General features: G+C 41.4%; 1 protein-coding gene across 2 annotated transcripts in view; it reads left to right on the top strand.

Annotated features, from left to right (window-relative positions):
- Positions 1-21101, top strand: part of TPD52L1 (TPD52 like 1) — a 59340-nt gene that overhangs the window by 9116 nt on the left and 29123 nt on the right. For both annotated transcript variants that reach the window (XM_075414115.1, XM_075414114.1), the window contains exons 2-3: positions 10574-10689; positions 17272-17420. In XM_075414115.1, coding sequence (XP_075270230.1) covers positions 10574-10689; positions 17272-17420 — 265 coding nt within the window. The remainder of the gene's footprint in view (positions 1-10573; positions 10690-17271; positions 17421-21101) is intronic.

The raw sequence follows: 21101 nt of genomic DNA, 5'->3' as shown, positions 1-21101 counted from the left end.
TAAATAACAGATATTGTCACGAAACTGGAAGTCAGATACTACAAGTAGAGGGAAAAATATGTCTCACCTTGTGGTTTTAAATTGCTTTAAAAAATAGAGAAGCATAGATAATGAGCAATATAGATGAAGTCTCCATTGAGCACAAGGAAAAAAGAAGAGTATGTAATGATAATAGTTCGTACCCATTAAATAGAGGTTCAGAGATGGGAACTAGATTTAGGCCTAGATCCAGAATTAGAAGGCTGTTCATTTGTGTTCAGGTCTGCACAGAAATACGGAGCATGAACACGTCCCGAAAGGAGAGCAGCAGTTTTCTGGTCATAGTTACGTGCTGCCCATGGGAATCAAGGACAGGAGAAGTGTAAGAGAAGATTTTAACAAGTTGAATAGGGATGAAGGTGTGGGTGGAAGTTATTAGCAGAGATGTAAGCATTGGAGTACTAGTTTATTTCAGAAAAGTATGTTGTGTTACGTCCATCCTGCAACAACATCCACAGAAAAATCATCTTACGTAAGGTAGTAGAAGAGCGAAGGAAAGATGAGGATTGTCTGGTGCTCTCTTTCTAGACCTTAAGGTACCGAAGTTACAATAGGCATGATAACGGACTGGGTGATCTGTATGGATTAGGGTAGAGGTTTGAGTGGTGTTCTTGGCACGGATTGTGACCTAATGCAACCTCCAGGGTGTAGCAACTCGTGCCATGTGCTTAGCTAAACTGCTTGCTTCTCTTACCAGTCGGCCTGCCACTACCTGTGTCCAGAGCAGCTGTCAGGGAAGCTGACCCTCTTTGGTTCAGCGCTTATCTTCCCTGTTGATCTTCAAGGAGGAAAAAACCACACTCTGCCTGTGACAGCTGGTGTTTGAGGGTAAATTGGGGACCTCAAAGACTGAGACTGCACGGTGTGGCTGGAAGTGCCGGTCTCTGTCTCCTGGTCTGATCAGTAGCCTGCCCTCCTGCAGTATGGCCCTCTGTGTGACTGGGGCCGCCTGCAGAGGACTGCCTCCTGTCTGCAAACCTTACCCAGCAGATGGAGAGGCCAAGATACCTGCTTCTGTGGGAACTTCACAGATACCCGGGGCCCTAAACCCCAGATGTCTCCACCCACAGCCTCACTAAGCAAACATGTTTCTTTGTAATGGCATGCTATAAAACACCAAATGGGCAAAGCCACAGAATTAATGATGCCAAAAACTCTGAAGGCCTTAACAGGGAGCTTAACATTAAGAACAGAATAATAAGTACCTCAATTAACAGTTCAGGGTCCTGGAGGAAAAACAAATGAAACTGAGTTGAACAGGCCTGGCTAGATGGTGCTGTTCTGATTGAGAAGTCTTTTGTGTGGCCTGTGTCCAGAGAACTGGTGTCACAGGAACTCCAGATTGCAGGTTCACCAGAGCAACCCACCGCAGCAAGGACTGCCTAGCTGTATGGCAATGCGTTCACAAGAAGCGAGGTGACACAAGTTAGAGCTGCTTTTCAATATATTTACAGCATGTGTTTTAACAAATAAAAATTTGTTGTATCTTAAACAGAGGGCCTGTGCAAGGGGATACGTGGCCTTTGTCACTGGTAAAATGTACTGTTTTCAAATAATATTCATATAAATGGGCTTTATTTTTATTGGTTTTAAGTGGGAATGCAATTGTGTTGCAGGTAGATGCACCCAAGAGTAGGTCAAGTTTGTTTAGGGATGGCTGGAGGAGTTCTACACTGTCAGATGACATCCCCTTAGGAAGGCAAAAGTGCACTAGCACAAAGTAGCTAGTGTTAATTGCAAAGGGGTTAAGGGCTGTTGCAAACTGAAGCAGGTGGTGCTTGAATGTTGGGAGGGGGAGTTGAGGACACAAGACCTGCCTGCTCTGAGGGGCATGTTGATTCACTGCCTCTTCTTGGTGGCCCTGAGCTCTTACATAGTCTAACATAAACATTTATGAAAAACTCTGGGAACAGGAACTGTTCCTTTATCCCAACTTAGTGAGCGATTTATTGTTGTTAATTTATGGTTATGATGCTGCCTACAAAGCTTAGTCACAGATCATGGACCTTTTGTGCCAAGCAGTGTGCAAAAAGACAGTCCTGGTCCTTAAAAACTGTGATTTTACTCACCCCATGTGAGAGATTGAACAGATAGGGGACAATAATTTGTCCCTTCTCTCTCAAAATTCCTACATGTGTATTTTAATATATGTAACAATGCTGAGACATTTAATCTCTATTAAAGCAATAGGAAGAATGAATTTGAGCCTGAAGAGAGTAAATAATCTGTTGAGCAGCCAGTTATAATTGTTTCCTGTGTATTTTCCCTGGTAAGTTTACAGGATCAGAAGTGACACATCTGCCTTACATGTTGGGATAGCTGGTTAGGGGTGTGGGAATAGCAGGCAACCTGCTGGCTGCAGCAAGATTTTGCTTATTTTACGTTAGACTTAGAAAGATCTTGTTAGTTACGTGTTTTGTGATCTGAAGGACACAAATTACAGCTACTTGAAGAATTTATTTTTTAATTAAAAAATAGTTTATCACTTCTTGCAGCACAGATACTATGTTGGAAGTTAATTGAGGAGGCTTGTGAGCTTAATTGTACTGCACTTAGATTGCTGTCTAGTGATATTCTTTTGCACCTGGCTTTAGAAAAATACAGTAAACTGATCCTTTCTTAGAAGAGAAAGGTTATTAAATCCTGCAGTTAAGTTTCTGTGATTTTGATTCAGTGAAGCAGATGTGTGAGCTTAATTATAGAATTGATGGGATCGCAGTCACTTCTGCCAGCTAAGGATGGCACCCAAGGTGCATGTCTATTCTGAGATTAGAAAAATGTACCTTCATGTATTTTTAGTATGAAAGGGTGGGTTTAAGAAATATGACTGACAACTTCCACCTCTGACTGTCAGCATTTCCATGTCATAGTTCTTATCTTCCCCTGCATCACTTTTTCACTAGTCTGATTATATGTGCTTTATTCCTTCATTTGTTTTATGCAGTCTGCTACAGTTTGTAGAGTACCTTATTTGTAGAGAACAAGTCGCTTTTGTGACTCAGTGTCATCCCCTTTCTCATTCCCTATTATTCAATCGTGACTTCATCTTGTTTCTTTCTTTTTTTTTTCTTCTCCCTAAAGAAAGGAAAAGAGATGATAACCCTTACACTTGTGGCATCTTTTTATTACCCTTGACCTCACAGAAAGTTGTGCAGAATGATCAGTAGAATGCATAGTAAGTGGTACAATACTGTCATTACTTTCAGTATTGACATAATAGAAAGAAGCATCTGCTGACTTTCAACTGTTACATTTCACAACAATTGCTTTGTATTTCCATAGCTACAGCTTAGAAAGCAATGTTGCCCTTGTCTTCCCCAGGCAGGCAGAATTATTATTTTATACAAAGAGAGGTAGCTATTGGACAAAATGCATAAGATCGTGCCTTGCATTTCTGGACATTTGAGATAATTATTTTGTTTGGAAGATCAATTCTCAGGTTGAAGCTTGGTACCTACTTTTAGTAAATGATATTTATATTTTTTACCATGATTGCTGTTCCCGGTTTTATCCATTGCACTTCTGTCTTTGGGATGATTATCAAGCTCCTTACCAATGTGTATGGCTTCTCAGTGCAGTGGTCAGGCTGTGGAGTCTGTTTTCTGCCAGCTGTTCATGTGTAGATTGTCTCTCTTCACTGGCATAGATAGGCAACAGTGTCAGTGGCTTCTGGGGGAAAAATAACGTAGTGAGATCCTCAATGTATGATTTATTTATTTTTATTTTGCTAAAACAGAGAAGAGAATTAGCACACTATCCAGGAGCTTCAAATAAAACTGTTCCTGTGTTTGGAAACCTGCCAATGTATCTCATAGCTATGGATAGATTTGTTATTAATGACTGGTTTTGCAGGCGTTAAGAGATGGAATGGAAAGCCTTAGTAAAGTCTGTAAAGAGCTGCTCCAGGGCAGCTGGGGACACTGACTCAGAGATGGTAGACTGCATCCTAGAGCTTTTGAACACTTGAAAGCTGCACTCCCTCGCTCTCCTTGACACCCCTGACCCAAAGCCCAGTGGAGAGAGGAAATGAAGGCACTTGCCCATCCATATCTTTCTTCCAAGGAGCATACTTGGAGAAAAACCGAGATTGAGCCCCCGTGGTCACAGGAAGTAGAATCTATGGGCTTGTTTAATGTTTACACTTTTGATTTACGTGACCTGTACATCTTGAGTTCTTCCCTCTCTGAACCAAGATGAACCCAGCCTCTGGATTTATTTTCCAGCCATAGCTTCAAAATCAGCCTTCCTTCTATTGTGAGTCTAAGTCCTCTAGGAGAAAGGCAGGCTGCATGGTAATTGCTAGACTCAAACACTTCAGACTTGTCCACAGTTAGAACCAAACACAGAAGGGAAGGTCTTCCTTCAAGTAGTTTGTTTTCTGGGTGGATGAAATGAAGGCATATTTTCCTGCTTGGATCATCCCATAATAACGTCAGAGTGGAAAAGATGGTACTGGAAATCCTGGCAATTTTTAATAGCGCTTCTGATCAATTTAGTTATTTACTGTACATGCTTCTAGTCCCCCTTTTTCCCCCTTAATCTTATATCTGGCATTAAGACTACATTATAAAGAAGATCAAAGACACTAATGCAATGTCTGGGCAGTTCCTTTGTTCTACTTACCATTTCATCCCTTTGAAGACTTAATTGTGATTTAAATTTGTAAACAAGTGTTTTCCAATTTCAAATAAGAAACAGTTCTCCTGCATACCTTGCTATGCTGTTAGCTACACTATAGTGACATGGCAAAAGAAGCTGTAACATGTTATTTTGCTTACTGGAAGGGTTATATAATTAGAATATGTTTTGTCACAATTTGATATGAATGCTAGAGAACAAGGTAGGTATGCTATTTTTAATTGGTTGGGAAACAAAAAAGGTAGAGCAGTAAAAGGGCTTCAATTCTTAACTGTTTTGTTAGAATAAGGGATCATCTATGTATTTGCCTGAAATGTGTGTCAGAAAATGTACACAAGCAGACATTTGGTGATCTTCCTTTCAATTTTGCTGTCATGACGGTTAATTCAACAGAGGTCATTGTGGGCTTTTTTTTGTTGGGTTTTTGTGGTTTTGTTTTTTTTTTTCACAGTCAACATACAATAATTAGCATTTTTTTTTCTTTTGAAGTAACATGTCCAGACAATGACTACTCTGCCTGTTTGTGGAGGATAAATGAGTTACACATGCGTATATTCTTAGTGTAATTTGTTGTAGGAATATAAGGTTATGTGAGACCGTAGAGACCTTCAGATCTCGTCCCCAGCAATCTTAGGCCACAAGAAGGGAGGGAGGCTGTCTGGAAGAGATAGTGAGGGAGGTGGGCTGGATCTTGCATCTGTCTCTGTGCAGAGTCCTGTGATGGCATATCCCAGAGATTTCTGTCGATTGAGCTTCTGAATTGAGCTTGATTGCAGCTGGAAGCAGTGAAGAGAAGGGAACAGGCAATGAGGACTCCTCAGTTGACAGTGGAGAATGAGGGGTGGGAAGTTCATGAAATAGGTTCTAAGACGGCTTCTGCTCTGTTGATGCCTCTTGTGTGATTTTTCAGTGCAAGAGAATTGCTGGACACCAGGCATAGCAACTGAAATCAAATTCAGGAGAAATAGTATTAACTTAATCTGGATAAGGTGGAGGAGGAGAAGAAAACAGGTGCTAGTAAGTGGTGGTATGTGGGGTCTATCCTCATGTCCTACCTGTTAGTAGCCTGTTTGAATGAAACTTGGAAAAATGGTGCTTTAGATGACTACGTGGAGGTCAATGCCAAAAATATTGTGCTGTTAGTAAGGGACATAAGAGATACAGAACATTACCGATGCAACGGGTCCTTGTGGTGGCTGGTAATTTATTAGATGAAGCTCCTGATTAATGCTGGGAAGCTTGCAACACCTATGCTACAAAGTGAAGCAGAAGCTATTCACCTACCCAACAACTAAATTGCTGTTCTGAATGGGTGAAAAGTTAATTCCCAGTTCCACACCTGGATATTTGTATAATTCTGAAATCATAGAAGCTGTGCATCTGAGCGATTTTAATAAACATTACAGTTCCATTTTTTCCAGTTTTGACCACAGCTAGAAACAAGGCATGATCTTCAGTGTTTCTGGGAAGAACATGTGAGAGGAGCAGGGAATGCAGCTTGAGTGCGACTTCTCTATGAAGAAGCACATACGTATTGGTCAGGAAAAGGAGGAGCATTGGGAACCTCAGACCCACCTTTTCTTTTTTTTTTTTTTTTCTTTTTTTCTTTCTTCTGCTACCAAAGGTTGTATGTTAATCCTGAAAACACCTCAGCTACTTGTACAACTTCCTTCCCAGAGTGACCAAACCTTCCATGGCTCATAATTAATGCCTATGCATCTTTACGCAAAAATACTGTCTCTGCCAGACCAACTGCCTTTGTGTTGTTAGGTTACGTAGCTGGGCAGGAGAGGAAAATGCCTGCCCAGGATTTTGAGACTGTATGAGAGCAGTGCTTGTAGGTGGGCTTACATGACATCCCTTAAAGTGCACTGGAGAGTGCTAGGCTGCTCCTTGGAAACCTGCCCTTTAGGGAAGGCTCTATCTTCATCAGGGACTCACCGTGCTGGCCTCCATCTGGAGACTCTAGTTGTAGGTGTGTGAGGTGACAGTATCTGGAGAGAGAAAGCAGTGACTGTAAGAAACGTTCTGCTGTCTTTGCCGTGTCGCACAGTGCAGAGACACCCACAAGCTCTGAGCCACTGGTGTACCTGTGATCCAAAGCAGAGGTCCTAGCTGAAGGCTCCGGAGCAGCGTGTTGTGTTATCAGCGTGCGCTGGGTGAGGTGGCATGGCTAACTGGCAGGGAAGGAGTTGGTACTGATGCAGCTGTAGTCGGAGTTTGAGCTGGTGGGTTCTGAGCTGTGTTGTGCTCCATTTCAAATACGGTAACGTCCTAACTGTGACTGCTCTGCTGATTGTTGCTGCTTTAGCAATGCCATTGACTATGCAGATCTTGACTTTGAGCTAGCAGGATTAAAGCATCGATATGTGTGGGTCTGGCGAGTATCAGATAGTTCTAGAATTACTGTGTGTCTCAGTGCAGTGAAGTCAGTTACTAATCGGGGATAGGAATCCTAGCAGAGTAGGTTCTTTTAGTGTCTTTACTTCCATGAGCATGCAGGTAAAACTGTTTTAGTTCCCTGCACGTAAAACCAGTTGGTAATTTGACAGTAATGTTTCTCACCACGGTTAGTACTATAGTTCTTCCTGAGGCTGTGCTGAACTCCTCTTGGGTAAGGTGCTGTAGGAACCTCACAGAAGGTGGGCTTTGACGGAGTGGATGCTGTGGTACCCAGAAGTACAGATCTGGACATTGTTTTCTGTTGTTGTAAGATAGGTTTTATGAATGACCCTTCTTCCCTGTTTGGTTTTTCTCATACCTCATGAGCTCATGTAGCATTCCCTCTCTCTGTGAAATCACTTTAAATCTTGTCTATCAGCTGACTGTTTCATAAACTTGTTTTGAGAGACCTCTAACTCTATTTGAAATCTAATACAGAACTCAGTAGTTATTAGAGGGGAAATAGGGACAGGTATTATGCAAATTTAAAAAAAAAAAAGGACTAAGGGAAACAGAGTCCTGGGAACCTTGCCTGCATACTTTGCTGTGCAATTGCTTGAAATTGTGGATGCTAAATGCTCTAGGATATAAATCGCAGGGACAGAGTTTTATGTTTACATTCTCAATAGATGGAAAGAGTCGAGATCTCTTCTGCTTCAGGAAGCGTGTTTTCTTCCTAATGTGTTCAGTTTTTTATCCCTTCTTTTCCTCAGCTGAAGACTAAGACAGGCAAACAAGAGAAACGGTTTGTGAGGGTAGCCCCAGACACTGGTGAAGAGATCTTTCCAGGTCAGATTCAAGAAAGGAGTTTCTGTTGCTCAGGTGGGGAAGAGACTGGGAAGTTCAGATGACCTAGCGCTAGAAGTGAAGCATACTACCTATGCTGATAGACCTGGCCCAGGACTGAAGTGGTCAGTTTTATGTGGTGAGAGGGTACCAGTGAAGCTGTCTTCAACGAAGCAGAATGGCAGCAGAAGGTGAAGTCCAGGACTGAGAACTACTAGGTGTGGCTGGAAAAAACAAGAGTTGTGAAGGAAAGACAGAGACTGAGAACAGCAAGGGAAGAGTGAGAGAGTGGGTTACTTATGATAGTGCTGGGGTAAGGAAGTTCAGAACTGAGGCTGACTGAAGGAAGACTGCGACCCACAGTATGGTGGAGAGGTGTTCAGACTGGAGCTGTGAGGTGACTGAAGTGAAGCCTTTGTGGAGGGACAGTGACCATTGGGGAGGACTCTGGTTGTGACTGGAGCGAGAAAGTGGAGACTGAAGGATCAGACGAGGTTTTGGAGGACTTGGACGAGAAGCAAAAGATAAGAATTGGGACTGGCACTGGATGAGGTTGCAGAGGATGATGCGGAAGAAGGACGTGTGTGTGCTATTTTCGAATGGACTGTAATTTCAGTTCAATCTTGAAGTTTGAACTTGACCATTGGGTCTAGTTAAGTGTTACTCAGTTGTCCTTGGTGATATTTGACTTATGTTGGCTTCCACTTCTATCTAACCATTGTGCAACAATTCTGGCCTCTTTACCTAGCTAATCCCAAACTAACGCTGTCCCTTGAGCACAGATCTGCCTTCTAAAAAGAAGGCTCAGTTGCTTCAAGCTCGCCTCATCTCACATCTACCCCCTGAATTCCCTTAATGTTTTCAGCCTTAACCCTGTTGCCCCTGAGACTCTTCCCAGCATTTCCAGGAGCTGCCCTGGGCTGCTGCTCCTCTATCTGTGAAAAAAAAAAAGACACTGCTTTCACATCTGTGGGGACCAAGTTTATCCCGATTCCCATAGCAACACTATTAATCCTCAAACAAATACCAAACAGCAATTGTGTTTAGGGATGGAGGGTTGTTAATAAAGGCGATTTGCAAGTATTCCTGCTGAATGAATGTGCTTTTCTTTTGTTGTGACTTAGGCAATCTAGCTTTTCCTGGCAAGCTGCTTTCTGGGTAATAGCTAAGGTATCAACTACTTCTATATGCTTTCATGTTTTTTGAAAGGTTTTGTGCTTAAGGGTGGTGCTCTGTTCTTGCCTATGGTGCCAGGCAGGGGTTCAGCACCTGTGTTGCTGCTCTTTACCTTCCCACTCAGGGGAGGCTGTAATTAACAAGGGTGAGTTCACTGCATTGTGCTCTGCAGTGTAGTTGATGGTATGAATCAAATCAATGCTGTTAAATACGAGGAAATCCAGGTGCACTGGGAACTCGAGGAGGAAGAAATGACAGAAAGCTGGTGGGAGTTTTGCTTTCTGCATGGAAGTATAAAGTACTCAATTTCAAGTTGTCCAGTACTCCAGACTTGCTGCTTGTAACCTGTATTCCCTACTGCCAAAACTTAACAAAGTTAAATTCTAAACTCTATGTAGTAGCATCTACGGGCCTTTGTGGACCTGGGAAAGAAATCGTTCTCTTCTGTATTAAGCAGTGTACAGATGGCAGGAGTCAGCCGAGATGGCTGATTAGCCTGCTAAAGAACTGAAACACAGGGAAAAATGGTCTCCCAGGTGTAGCCTGGAAGAGAATTTTCTTCCGCAACAGAAGCAGATTGAGAACTTCAAAACAAGTTCCAAAGGAGGGAGAATGTTTTCTGTTATCTCAAGTTTTGCATTGTTTAGTTTGCAGACAATGAAAAATGAGAGGCTGTTAATGGCTGGAACCCCAGCAATCATTCTTCTCTTTACTGGATGATTGGGAGATCGGTTATATTTAGTTTCCCCTGTTTATATTATACCAGGCAGGCCCAGGTCTCACAAACATTTATGTATGTGCTTATCTTGATTATTATACATGCTGATCCTGAGCTTGGACACACAGAAGAAGAAAGTAACTGACAGTCGAGTACAATTGTTCACTCTTCACAGGTTTAGACTGAGCGATCAAGGTACCTGTCTCTAACATTTAGAAAATTCAAACAGTAGGTATGGCATTTGCTTGTGCAAACTGTGTACATCTGTAAGGTTCTCAAATTGCTGCAATCAGAGGTGCTTTTAAAGCAAATTTGGCTCAGTAATATACTTCCTGTATTGCTCAGTGTACTATTGCCACTATTCACATCAGTGATACACATTAACCAGCTTTCTTATTTTGAAGAAAAAGCTTTCTTCTTCTTTATTCTCTCTTCTCCACCCCTCGCCCCCCCCCCCCCGAAATGTTTCGAAGCAACGAAGTGCCTTGTCAGGGACTAGTGGGGTCCAAGGTGATTGCTTTCTGGGAATGAGTGGTGCTTTCACATATTAAATTGCTTCTGTGCAGACATTACCATCTGATACCTCTGATAGCTTTTCAGAAGCAAAGATGAGCGGAATCCAAATGACCTTTAGCAGGAAAAGGTTATTTTGTTTTTCTTTGGCTTTTTCCTAGTGACTGAATATTATATCATTCTTAGATTTTAGGGGAGGTCAGTATTATAGCTGAAATAATTGATAATGGTTGTTTTGACCTTTGAACTCTTTACTTTAAGGCCTGTTGGAAACCCAGTCTTTGCATGAAGCTGATGAAGATGTAGTCGCAGATGTTGATTTCACCAGTATGATTTCTGAAGAAGAAAAAGAAGAATTAAAGATTGAGCTAGCCAAGGTAATGAATTTGAATTTCTGTGAGTGTTAATGTTTATGGTTCTTTAAATTGGAATATATTAATTGCAGGATGAAGTACACATCCTAAAGGTATGCTCTTCCTTTTTAGTAAAATTGTTCTAGGCTACAATAATGTGAAGCAATTAATTTCCTTAGATATTTTCTGAAGATTAAATATCTTCTACTTCATGATTGTAAAAAGTTAAATACACCTTACCTTTTAGTCAAGACGTGTCTTTATAAATCTTTCTTTATAAAGAATGAAAAGTGGTGTTCTTATTAAATCTGTGGTATTGTTGTTACAGTGGTTGTGACACCTGATGGAAAAGATTCTTTGTGTGGTGCTCAGAGGCAAAGCTGCTGCTGGTGGTTTCAGAAGAGACTGATGATGATGAGCACAGTAATTTCACCACAGTTTTGTTTCCTTTGGCACAGATGTGCTTGGAGAGGGTTATATTTTTGGTTTGCATTTGTTTGCTCAGTTAAAGAACTTCAGGAGATGTCATGACACCGTGAAGATATTTAAAAAGAATACTTAATAACATGGAGATGAGAGGAAAAAGGTGTGAACCGTGTGGCCTTTTTATTACAAAGATTAAAGAGATTGTCTAGATTGGGTGTACAATAGGAGGATGCATTCAGTTTTAATTACTGCTGCTGAATACCGCAGAAACAGAAGTGAAATTCCAAAATGGAAATTGGGAGAATGGGAAAAAGTGAGGGTTTACTTATTTTAAATATGAGACAAATAACAGAAATTGCAGCTGTATGAAGCTGGGGAGTTGTTTTTCTCTTAATTGAATTAATGTATTTTTAAGACAGTAGTTTGGAAACTTCACACAGCAAGAATAAAATAGCAACCCATTTCAGTAACAGGAAACCCCAAATTTGGGACTGTGAGCATATACCCTCAAAGTGTAAACTGACTAGGGAAAAAGCATTCCTTCATAATTGTTCCATAGTGCTCTGTGAAACATTTGCTGCTATTACACACAGAATGGGGTCATCCAGAAGACAGTTCTTTTGCAGAGATGGATCCCTGTCTTTCGAACAACAGAAATATTTAAATTAATTGATTCGAAGATCCGGTAGGAAAAACCTAACAGTACAATGCATACTGTTAAGCAGGTATTCTTTATTGCGGCGCTGGGCACACAGGGGATTTCTCCTCCAAATGTGTGCACCAGACACCCTGTTGTTTCAGGTTAAATACAATCACACATGTAAATATTCATTATATTTCTAGGAACTAATTAGCATATGCAAATATCTTTCACGCATGTCTGTTAGCATCTTTGGGTGGTCTTCAGGGGTCCCAAGATGAAGGCCCATCCTCCTCATCATGCTGTTCACTGACTGACATTTGTTTCTGCGCAAACTCAGTTCTAGGATCACGTAGATCATGTCCTTCACGGTGTTTGGCTCTGGTCTTGTTGCTCTCTGGGTGCCTCCTTATCTCTGTAGCTTGGTGCATTTGCCCTCCCAAGGCCGGGCTGTCTGGAGTAGTATTATTTAGGAGTCTCTTTTATCCCACAATTATCCCAATTATTTGCTGAGAACCAAGACCACTTTTGTTTCACTTAATTATTTTGTCTAACGACTAAGTGATAGCTTGTGCCCATGTCCTTCCACTACATTCCTTAATGAGAAAACAGTGATTAGTGTAACAGTTACATCATTAGATAGCTATGCATGCAGAAATACAAGTTACAGTACTAAAGACTACTAAAAACTAGAAAATACTAAGGCTTTTTTGTTATAGTTTCACGTTTCTTACAATCCCCTCTATCATAATAATAAGCTGTAATATTAAATACTCTAAGAAATCAAATTCTTAATGACTCTCAAGTAATTTACCTTCAGTGCTGATTTAGGATTGTCTGGTGAAACAAAAACCAAAAGATTATTTTTTCACTAATGTTTTTTAAAGCCTTGTGTTTCCGAGTTGCCAGTTAATTTTTAGTTCTTTGCTGATCCTGTAAACAGTAAGAAGGAAGCTGACACTTTACATGTTCAGTTCATCACATAGCGATGACGTAGGAGTTGGGATGTTCATTATTGGCTTTTCTTCAGGACCAGAGGCAACAGGTACACACTGACACAAAGTGTCAGTGAAGCTGACACTTTACATGTTCAGTTCATCACATAGCGATGACGTAGGAGTTGGGATGTTCATTATTGGCTTTTCTTCAGGACCAGAGGCAACAGGTACACAGTGAAACACAGGAGATTGTCTCTGAACATCAGGAAACAGGTTTTTACTGTGAGTTTGACCGAGCGTTGGTGCAGTTTGCCCAGAGAGGTTCTGAAGTCTCTGTGTTTGGAGATACTCAAAAGCTGTCTGGGCACAGTCCTGGGGAACTGGCTCTAGGTAGCACTGCTTGGGCAGGGGGGTGGACCAGGTGACCTCCAGAGGTCCCTTCCAGCCTTAACTAGGTTGTGATTCTTCCCTTTTCTGGTGAAAGGGACTTAAGAGGCAGATAGAAACAAGGAAGAAAAAAAGAACTTCCTGCAACCATCTGAGAATGAAATGCCTCTCAAGAGAATTAATCTCAAGAGTTTCTGGGCATCCTTCCTGCTTGCTGATTCCTGTGGGAGCAGAGAGTTCTCAGTGGCTCATGGCAGAAATGCTTTAATTCGTGTACCAACACACAAGCTAGAGATTGTCTTTCAAATATTATGGTCTTGGCTGACCTAGAAATTATTTTCTGAATTGCTTGCAGCAGTTTACTGGCATACAGCTTATGCTTAAAAATAAAATAAAACTGATTATTACGCTAAGAAAGATTGGAAAACTTGAATTCAGAGTGAACAAAATCTAAGCTTAAATGAGGCGTATGATTCTTAGAAAAGACTGCAAAAAACGTGTAAGACCTTGACTGCTTTAGAAAGAAACCTCTGTGGGATTTGGCTAATGTTTCTTTTTGAAAATCTGTTAGTCTTTGCTTTCAAGCCCCCTCTGCTCCACTGGTGGTAGTTTTGTTTTATTCCATGTCCTTATGTGTTAGGTAATACCTGTTTGAGCCTGTAGGAACAACCACCTTCCTTCTTACTGTTCTGAAAGGTTCAAATCTTCCTTAATGCTGCAATCGCTTAACAGCTGACAGAACGCGGAGCTGTTGTGAGCACCTGTTGTGCATGCATTTAAACAGAAAAAAATATATTCTGCCTCTGTCATGCATCTGCTGTATGTATTCTCTGTCATCTTCCTCTACCTCCTTCCCTCCCCGACATTACGAGGGGAACTAGCACTACTGTTTTTCTGACAGGTTTCTTGTATACTCTTTTCCTATTCCCCTGCTAGTAGTCTCTTTGTACTGGAAGCTTTTCAGAGCAGGGGCTAACTCTGTTTTGTATTTGTAGTCCAGCTCACACAGCAGGGCTCTGTCTCTAATCGAGCCTTGGAATTTCTAGAATGCAAGTAAAATGAGTAACTCTTACAGAAACTTCTAACATTTGAATTGACAGTGGTCACTCTGACACTACAGAATAATAGCAGAAAACTGTACTCTGAAAACTTTACATAAGGGCAGAAGCTTGTTAGCAGAACAGATTGGGGGGGGCTTTCCCCTTCCTCCCTTGGTGTGAGGAGCACGGTATGACTCCCGAGTCACGATGGGGCTGAGGTTTTGAGCTCTCTTGCTTGCTGCTGTCAGTTGTCATTCCGTTATGCTCATCAAAGTAGTCATTTACTTTGTCTTCCCCCTCCCATAGCTTCACAAAAGCAGCTGTCTGGTTTGATCTACAAGCTTTCTAGTCGAATCACAGGTTCTGTGTTCAGCTATGTGTGTTACTGCATGTTTATTCTCAGTTTGAGGAAAGATGTGAGTACCTTTTTCTGCAAACTCATGGCTAATTTTATTTATGAGTGTTCCTGATGTCTGTGGGGGCTGTTCATCCATGGAAAAACTTATAAATCAACAGGTACTCAGCCTGGAGGTATAAAATTTGAGCTGGCTGATTTGGTACAGAGGTGAAGTGCCTGTTATTTTTTGTGCTATGTTATTCTGTTCACAGTTGCAACTACTTTCTTTAAAAGGCTACCATAGTAAGGTGCTCACATTTCCTCACAAACATTTTATGCATTTTAGTATACATGTTATAATACTCAGAAATTTTGAAAAGGAGTAAGAATTCAATAACAATCACTAGTTTACTAAATACAATAGCTAACCAAAATTCAAGGGGCCCATGGACTGGCTTCCTAGAGAGACAGTTTTGTTGTCTGTTTGCTGTGACTTTCTTTGTGTCCTCTGGCATAAAGAGGACTATGTGAAAGAATGGTATAGAGACGATGCAGTCTTGTGGGTTGTGACATGTTCCTCATGTCAGCTAATCATGAGAATCGTAATGTCTGAGGTGGTCAGCTCCTCTCCTTGCTTTTGCATGTCCCACACTATAACAGAGGAATAAAAACCAGCTATTAACTCTGATTCTTAAGCCCACAGAAAGGGAGAAAGGAACTTTGTCCCAATATGATGCATCTGTATTCTTCTGACTCTGTTGCACTTAGAAAGAAGATGAACGTGAGGGCTAGAAGCTTCTATGTCTGTTGACTTAAGCCCCAGTTTCACAATGGCGTCTGCGTTTAGAAGAGTGGACTTTTCAAAAATGTCTGAGCAGGTGATGCCTGACTTCCATGGGAGCTGGGTGTGTAATCTGCTTAAGTGCTTTGCAAGATTCTACTTTAAGTCCCTAATGCTTTCTACCTGCTTCAGTCTTCAATCACTGATACCTGAGCACTTGAGGGAGGCTTTGTGTCTGCCATTATTTTAAAATGATGGAACTTGAGGACGATTTTGTCAATTCAAAACTGATCTCCTAAGAAAAATAATTTATTATTTTTAATACAGTCAGTAATGTTGTTCGTACTTACGGCATTGAGGACATGGTTAGCATTAGGGCTTTACAGCTTTAGGTGCCCATTCAATGGAACAGATGGAAAGTAATTTTAGTAGAAGCCCTCAAATGTTGCCATATCTGGGTACCTAATGATCAGCCTGGTGCTAGCCCGTATGGAAAATATTAATGTTTAAGTATGTGTAAGCATACTGATACTGGTTTAAGTTAAGTTCTTTATCAGTGTTACTCAGGCAGACTTGTGCACTAAGGGGTTTGCTGTTGGGGGGAAAGAATGAGACAGAGCTCTGAACTGCTGCCCGAGGAATGCTGACATTTGTGATTTCTTCTTTCTGTAAGCGTTTAACGAGTTATCCTCTCGGAAGAGAGACTCGTGCTGCTTATTGACAGCATTTCATTTGCAGGTTAGGAATATAGTGGAGCATAAAGGACATGGGAAGGAATAAAGCAGTTTTGGATTGTTATGTATTCTACTGGTGATGTGTTGGCATCACGGTCATTGGTGAATAGTGATATCTGCTTCAATGAGGTCATGATTTTGCTTTGTGTTCATAGTCTTGCTACTTAATTCCTGAGCTGCTTGAATAATTTAGATAGCAGGCAGTGACAAAAGGGAAACTGATGGCTGGGGGATTCAAGGGTGAGACTTTTCCAAGAACAATGAGCTTGCAGCCAGTTTTACAGGGAAGCAGAATGCATGAGTGTGTAAAATGAAAATAATGCTGGTACTGACATCCTAAATATAGCCCTGGAGGTCAGCAACTGATTCAGCTGGTGCTTCCCTCGTTCCCTGCCGCCTACGGAGTTAAATCACAGGGAGGCTGTGGTTCCAGGGAACTTAACATATGGTAGTCAGATACATTACCGTATGTTATCCTATTAACATATGGAGGAAGGAACACAGTTGGTAAGGGAACTTGTAAACCTGAAGTGAAAGGCAGCTGCTCTGGTGTCACTTGCCTTTGTTAGCTTCAGTACCTCTGAGTGCTGCTTGTGCAATTGGCTTGGGAGGCTTCCTGGATAAAGAACACGCACCTGTGCTCGCAGATTTAAATGTTTCAAATCATGTCCACTGCAGGGAGAATTATGGTCCTCGGTTTTGGCTGAATGGCATCTTTGCAACTTGAATTCGCACAGTTTCGTTAATGACTGGGAGCTCTGAAGAGACTAATCTGCTGTGTCTTCTGAATGCTTCTATGCTTTGAGTAGGACCTGTTCACTCCTGTTAACAGTCCATCCGTTATATATTTTTATTTTACTATTTTGAAATATGTAGGGACTAAAAAGCTGCAAATATGAAGTTAAAAGCCTGTAGATTCAAAGAGAGATATCTGCTTGAATTATCCAGTCTTCTCTTCTGCCCATTCCCGTTTTATGGGTGAATGGAAAGCTGATGTTTGAGACACCTAATGCCTTGAGGCAGATCTTGGTCAAGTTGTTCAACAGTCACTCCCTTACCACAGATCTCTCGCTCTCTTATCAGATGCATGTGTATGATGGTGCACATAGGTGACACAGTCTGAGCCATTAATGTAGTGTTAGCTCTGTTCTGGACACGTCTTTGTGATCTCCACAAGCACGAATCTCTCTGTATCTCTAGTCACCTGTGTAAAATGCAAGTTTATGTGAGAGTCATTTGATCTCTTGACACAGTATGTGTTTATCGTTCTGTGGGAACAGGCTAACACTGCTCTTCTTTCTCTTCCTTCTTTGTGTGTCTCAGCTAGAGGATGAAATTTCAACTTTACGGCAAGTGCTAGCAGCCAAAGAAAAGCACCTGGTTGAAATTAAACAAAAGCTTGGCATAAGCCTGATGAATGAACTGAAGCAGAACTTTAGCAAAAGCTGGCATGATGTGCAGACAACTTCTGCGTGAGTACAGACCTTGCACAAATTCATTCCTATGTGTTGCGTGGCATGTTTGGGGTATTGTCTTGATGAGCCCTGGTATGAAATTTAGGAATTGAAATACCTGCTGAGTGGAGTAATGGCAGGGACAAACATATCAAGCTTCTCAGAGCAAGGAGACTTGAAAAAAACCCACAGCAATAGCATGATTTGCTACTGTATTGCACCTCCCTCTTGCAAAATCACAGCTACTAAAAGTGTCCTAGCACTGAGGTTACCTTCCTGTCCTGTTACACAACCCTACAGAGTCCTTACTGAGGAGAGAAAGCCTGTTTTTTAATCTCAATGTATCATATTTTTCAACTTCCAAGAGAGGCAATGTAAAAAAATAATAGTAATAGAAGTACCAAAACATTGGCAGCTATTTTAAAAAATAGCACCGTCGTCTGAATTACGAAGAATACTGGCAGGATCAGTTGATGTATGACTGTTTAATTCCTTCTTTTGGTTGTCCAAAAGAAACAAAAAAATTGCTGGGGTAACTGTACCGTCTGAGATTATCATAAGTCCTGCGTCTGTCGGGTTTTTTGTTATTTGCCAGCCATGTGTTCTTAGGCAGGTCCATGGCATGTGTCACAGCCTTGGTTTGCCACTGTGCATAATGGGTAACTGGTTCACAGTGAAACTCGCCTTGTGTAATGTGTAAGCAGCTTTGAGTTCCCCATGTGAAAGGTAATGAATAAATGTGAAGAGCTGTTACTCTGCTGCTCTTGTTGAAATGGCTTTAGCTTGTTGGGCGTTTTTGGATTTTTGGTGCTTGACCCAGACCAATTATACCCTGGAAGTCTGTAGTCTTAAGTCAGTTGCTGCCTTCCAGGAGGGTGCCTTTTAAAAATGCACCAGTTCTTGGATGAGGAAACAGAGGAGGGAGGTTATTGGGACTGCAGCTTGCTGCTGAGAACTACTGGTGCAAGCCTTTTGTCTCACATAAGGAAGGAGTTAAAAATATGTATATGGACATAGTGATAATACCTATCCTGAATCTGCCACAAAAAGATGTTCAGACCCAGGATAGGTAGTGTTACTTGTAAGCTTCAAACGCGTTTTGCTCTGTACCTCTGATGGAGCATCACTGAGAGAGATGGTGAATAAAACTATGAAGTCCAGAGCTCTAGGAAGGCCGTGATAGTTACTTGAGGGGCTGGTCTCTGCTTCATACTGAGCTTTATACTTACACATATGAATGTAGTATATTCCTCTAAAACTTTTTGGGCTGAATTAATAGCAACATTGGTAGAAAGAACCACCCACCTTTCATCAAATGCTGTCTGAAAAGTTATTTGATTTTTTTTTTCCCCAATTGACAACTCAACTTGACACTCTTAGGGAGAAGCAAGAGCGAGCTGCTCCACAACAGAGCTGAGCTGGGAGTCGACAGCAAAGCAGGCAGGGCAGTGGCGTCACCTACGAAGGAGCAGTCCCATAGTACCTGAACAAAGAGAGCAGAGCAGGTCCAGTGGCAGTAAACGGGATCAAGCCAAGAGTTCAGATCTCCAGAGGAGTCTGTAGTGATGAGCCAGGTCCAAGGTCAATCCAGGAAGTCAAATCTGTGGGTCAAGATCAGTGAGGTAGCTGGCCAGCTGCAGGTACCAGTAATGCATCTTTCCAAGGACCAAGGGCTTAAACACAGTCTGAGCTTTAGCGTAACTCCCAAGTGAAGAGCGAGGGATCCTAGCAGGGCTTCTCCCAGCTCTTTCTCACACAGTGCTGTCACCACAGTCTTATCTAAGGTTACACTGTTGTGCAGTGTCAGAGATGGCCTTGAGCCCAGGTGGCCAAACCATGGGAGTGAGGGGAGAAGTTTGCAGTGCTTTTTGGTGCACTCAAAGCCCTGACAGAGGCTTGGAAAAAATAGGTGAAAATGTACATTTTTATGTTAAAATAATAATTCTTTGTATTTTAATGAGAGGTCAAATAAGGCATAAACCCCTTAGTAGGAAATGTAGTTTGTATGTCTCCTATCTCTAACTTCTGGACAGTTTCTCAGCTAGGTCCTATTTGTCATGACATGTCATTAACAGAGGCACTCATGCTGACTTGATGAGGGTGTCTGGCACATGCTAAGAGAGGATACTCTAGACACTGAGCTTTAGAAGAAAGGAGGGGCAGAAGATACCTGAACTAGAGTTACTGGGAGACACGAGCAAAATTTTGAAACAAAAATTTTCATTTTTACTTGAAATTTGGTAGCAGATTCCAAGACAGCTTTTCGTTTTCCCTTCACATTGTTGACAGTTTCCACAAGGATAGAGAGACTTGGGAGACTTATATGAACAATATGGTAGCTGCTACTTTTTATTGAAGATTATTTTCAAAAACAACAAGCCATTAAGTGATAAGTGTCCACAAGTAGTTATGTGGAACTGAGCAGTAGGAGTCCATTTGTATCCTTGAAAATCCTGATGTCCATGGTCCAACTGCTTTATAATTCTGGCTGAGACTCATGCCAGTACAAGTCATGGTAATCCAGCATTCGTCAGAATGGATGTGTTAAGTAATAGAGGTGATTCACTGCTGCTGCACCAAAATAGCAATGGGATAGCATTACTCACCAAGATTCTCTGATTTAGTAAGGATGAAAAGATTGTTTTAAAAAATTAACATTCAAAATATTTACATGCCTGTACTCTAGGCTTCTAAATCCCCAATTAGTAATTTTAAATTTTAACAAGACCTGTTTTTAAGGAGGCGAATTTTGCTTTCACTCAGTCTTGCTGGGTTTTGTAGCTGCTGTGCTTTTCTGGAAATGAAAAACACTTTTTTTTTTTTTTTTAATGGGGAACTTTTTAAAGCCACAGAGAACAATTAAGCACCAAATTCTTGTCCTCTTATTGTTAATAATCTTTTTAGGCTCTCCATTTAAGCATCCATTCTTAGAGTTAAAGTGGACTTAGAGGCAGAGGGGTGGACTTCTCTCAGAAACAGTTGTCAAGTGTGTCTGAACAACTAATTAAGACTCATGACCTAACCCACAGGGTGGATGCCACCTGGAATGACTAAATGTAAACTTGAGATTCTGACTAATTTTAAGCATTTACGTTGTAAATGGTTGGCCACAACTAGCTTGGGAGTTAGTCTGAGCATGCTTGACATGTACATGTCAGAAATTAAAGGATTGTTATGATTAAAAAGAAACAAAGAAGTCATAGTTTTCATACTGAGGAAAGCTAGAGCTGGAGGTCAGTGGGCTGTTGTCCTCCATAACTGAAGATTATGTCAGGCTCAACATAGAGTTCTGTACAAAGTCTGTTTCCTGGTCATCAGTTCATGCTTTACGGTATGCAAAAGCAATTCTAACTACCAGTAGAATCATAGAAGGTTTTAGGTCGGAAGGGACCCCTAGAGGTCATCTAGTCCAACCCCCTGCAGCGAGCAGGGACACCACTAACTAGATCAGGTTGCTCAGAGCCCTGTCCAACCTGGTCTTGAATGTTTCCAGGGATGGGGCCTCCACTACCTCTCTGGGCAAACCGTTCCAGTGTTTCACAACCCTCATTGTAAAGAATTTCTTCCTTATATCCAGCCTAAACCTACCCTGTTTTAGTTTAAAACCATTACCCCTTGTCCTGTCACTGTTGTCTCTACTAAAAAGATTGTCCCCATCTTTCCTATAGGCTCCCTCTAAGTACTGAAAGGCTGCAATCA

The sequence above is a fragment of the Opisthocomus hoazin genome, chromosome 2 (assembly GCF_030867145.1).
Source record: "Opisthocomus hoazin isolate bOpiHoa1 chromosome 2, bOpiHoa1.hap1, whole genome shotgun sequence".
Classification (NCBI taxonomy): Eukaryota; Metazoa; Chordata; class Aves; order Opisthocomiformes; family Opisthocomidae; genus Opisthocomus; species Opisthocomus hoazin.
Note: the sequence above shows the minus strand (reverse complement) of the source record. Positions and strands in the feature narration are given on the sequence as shown.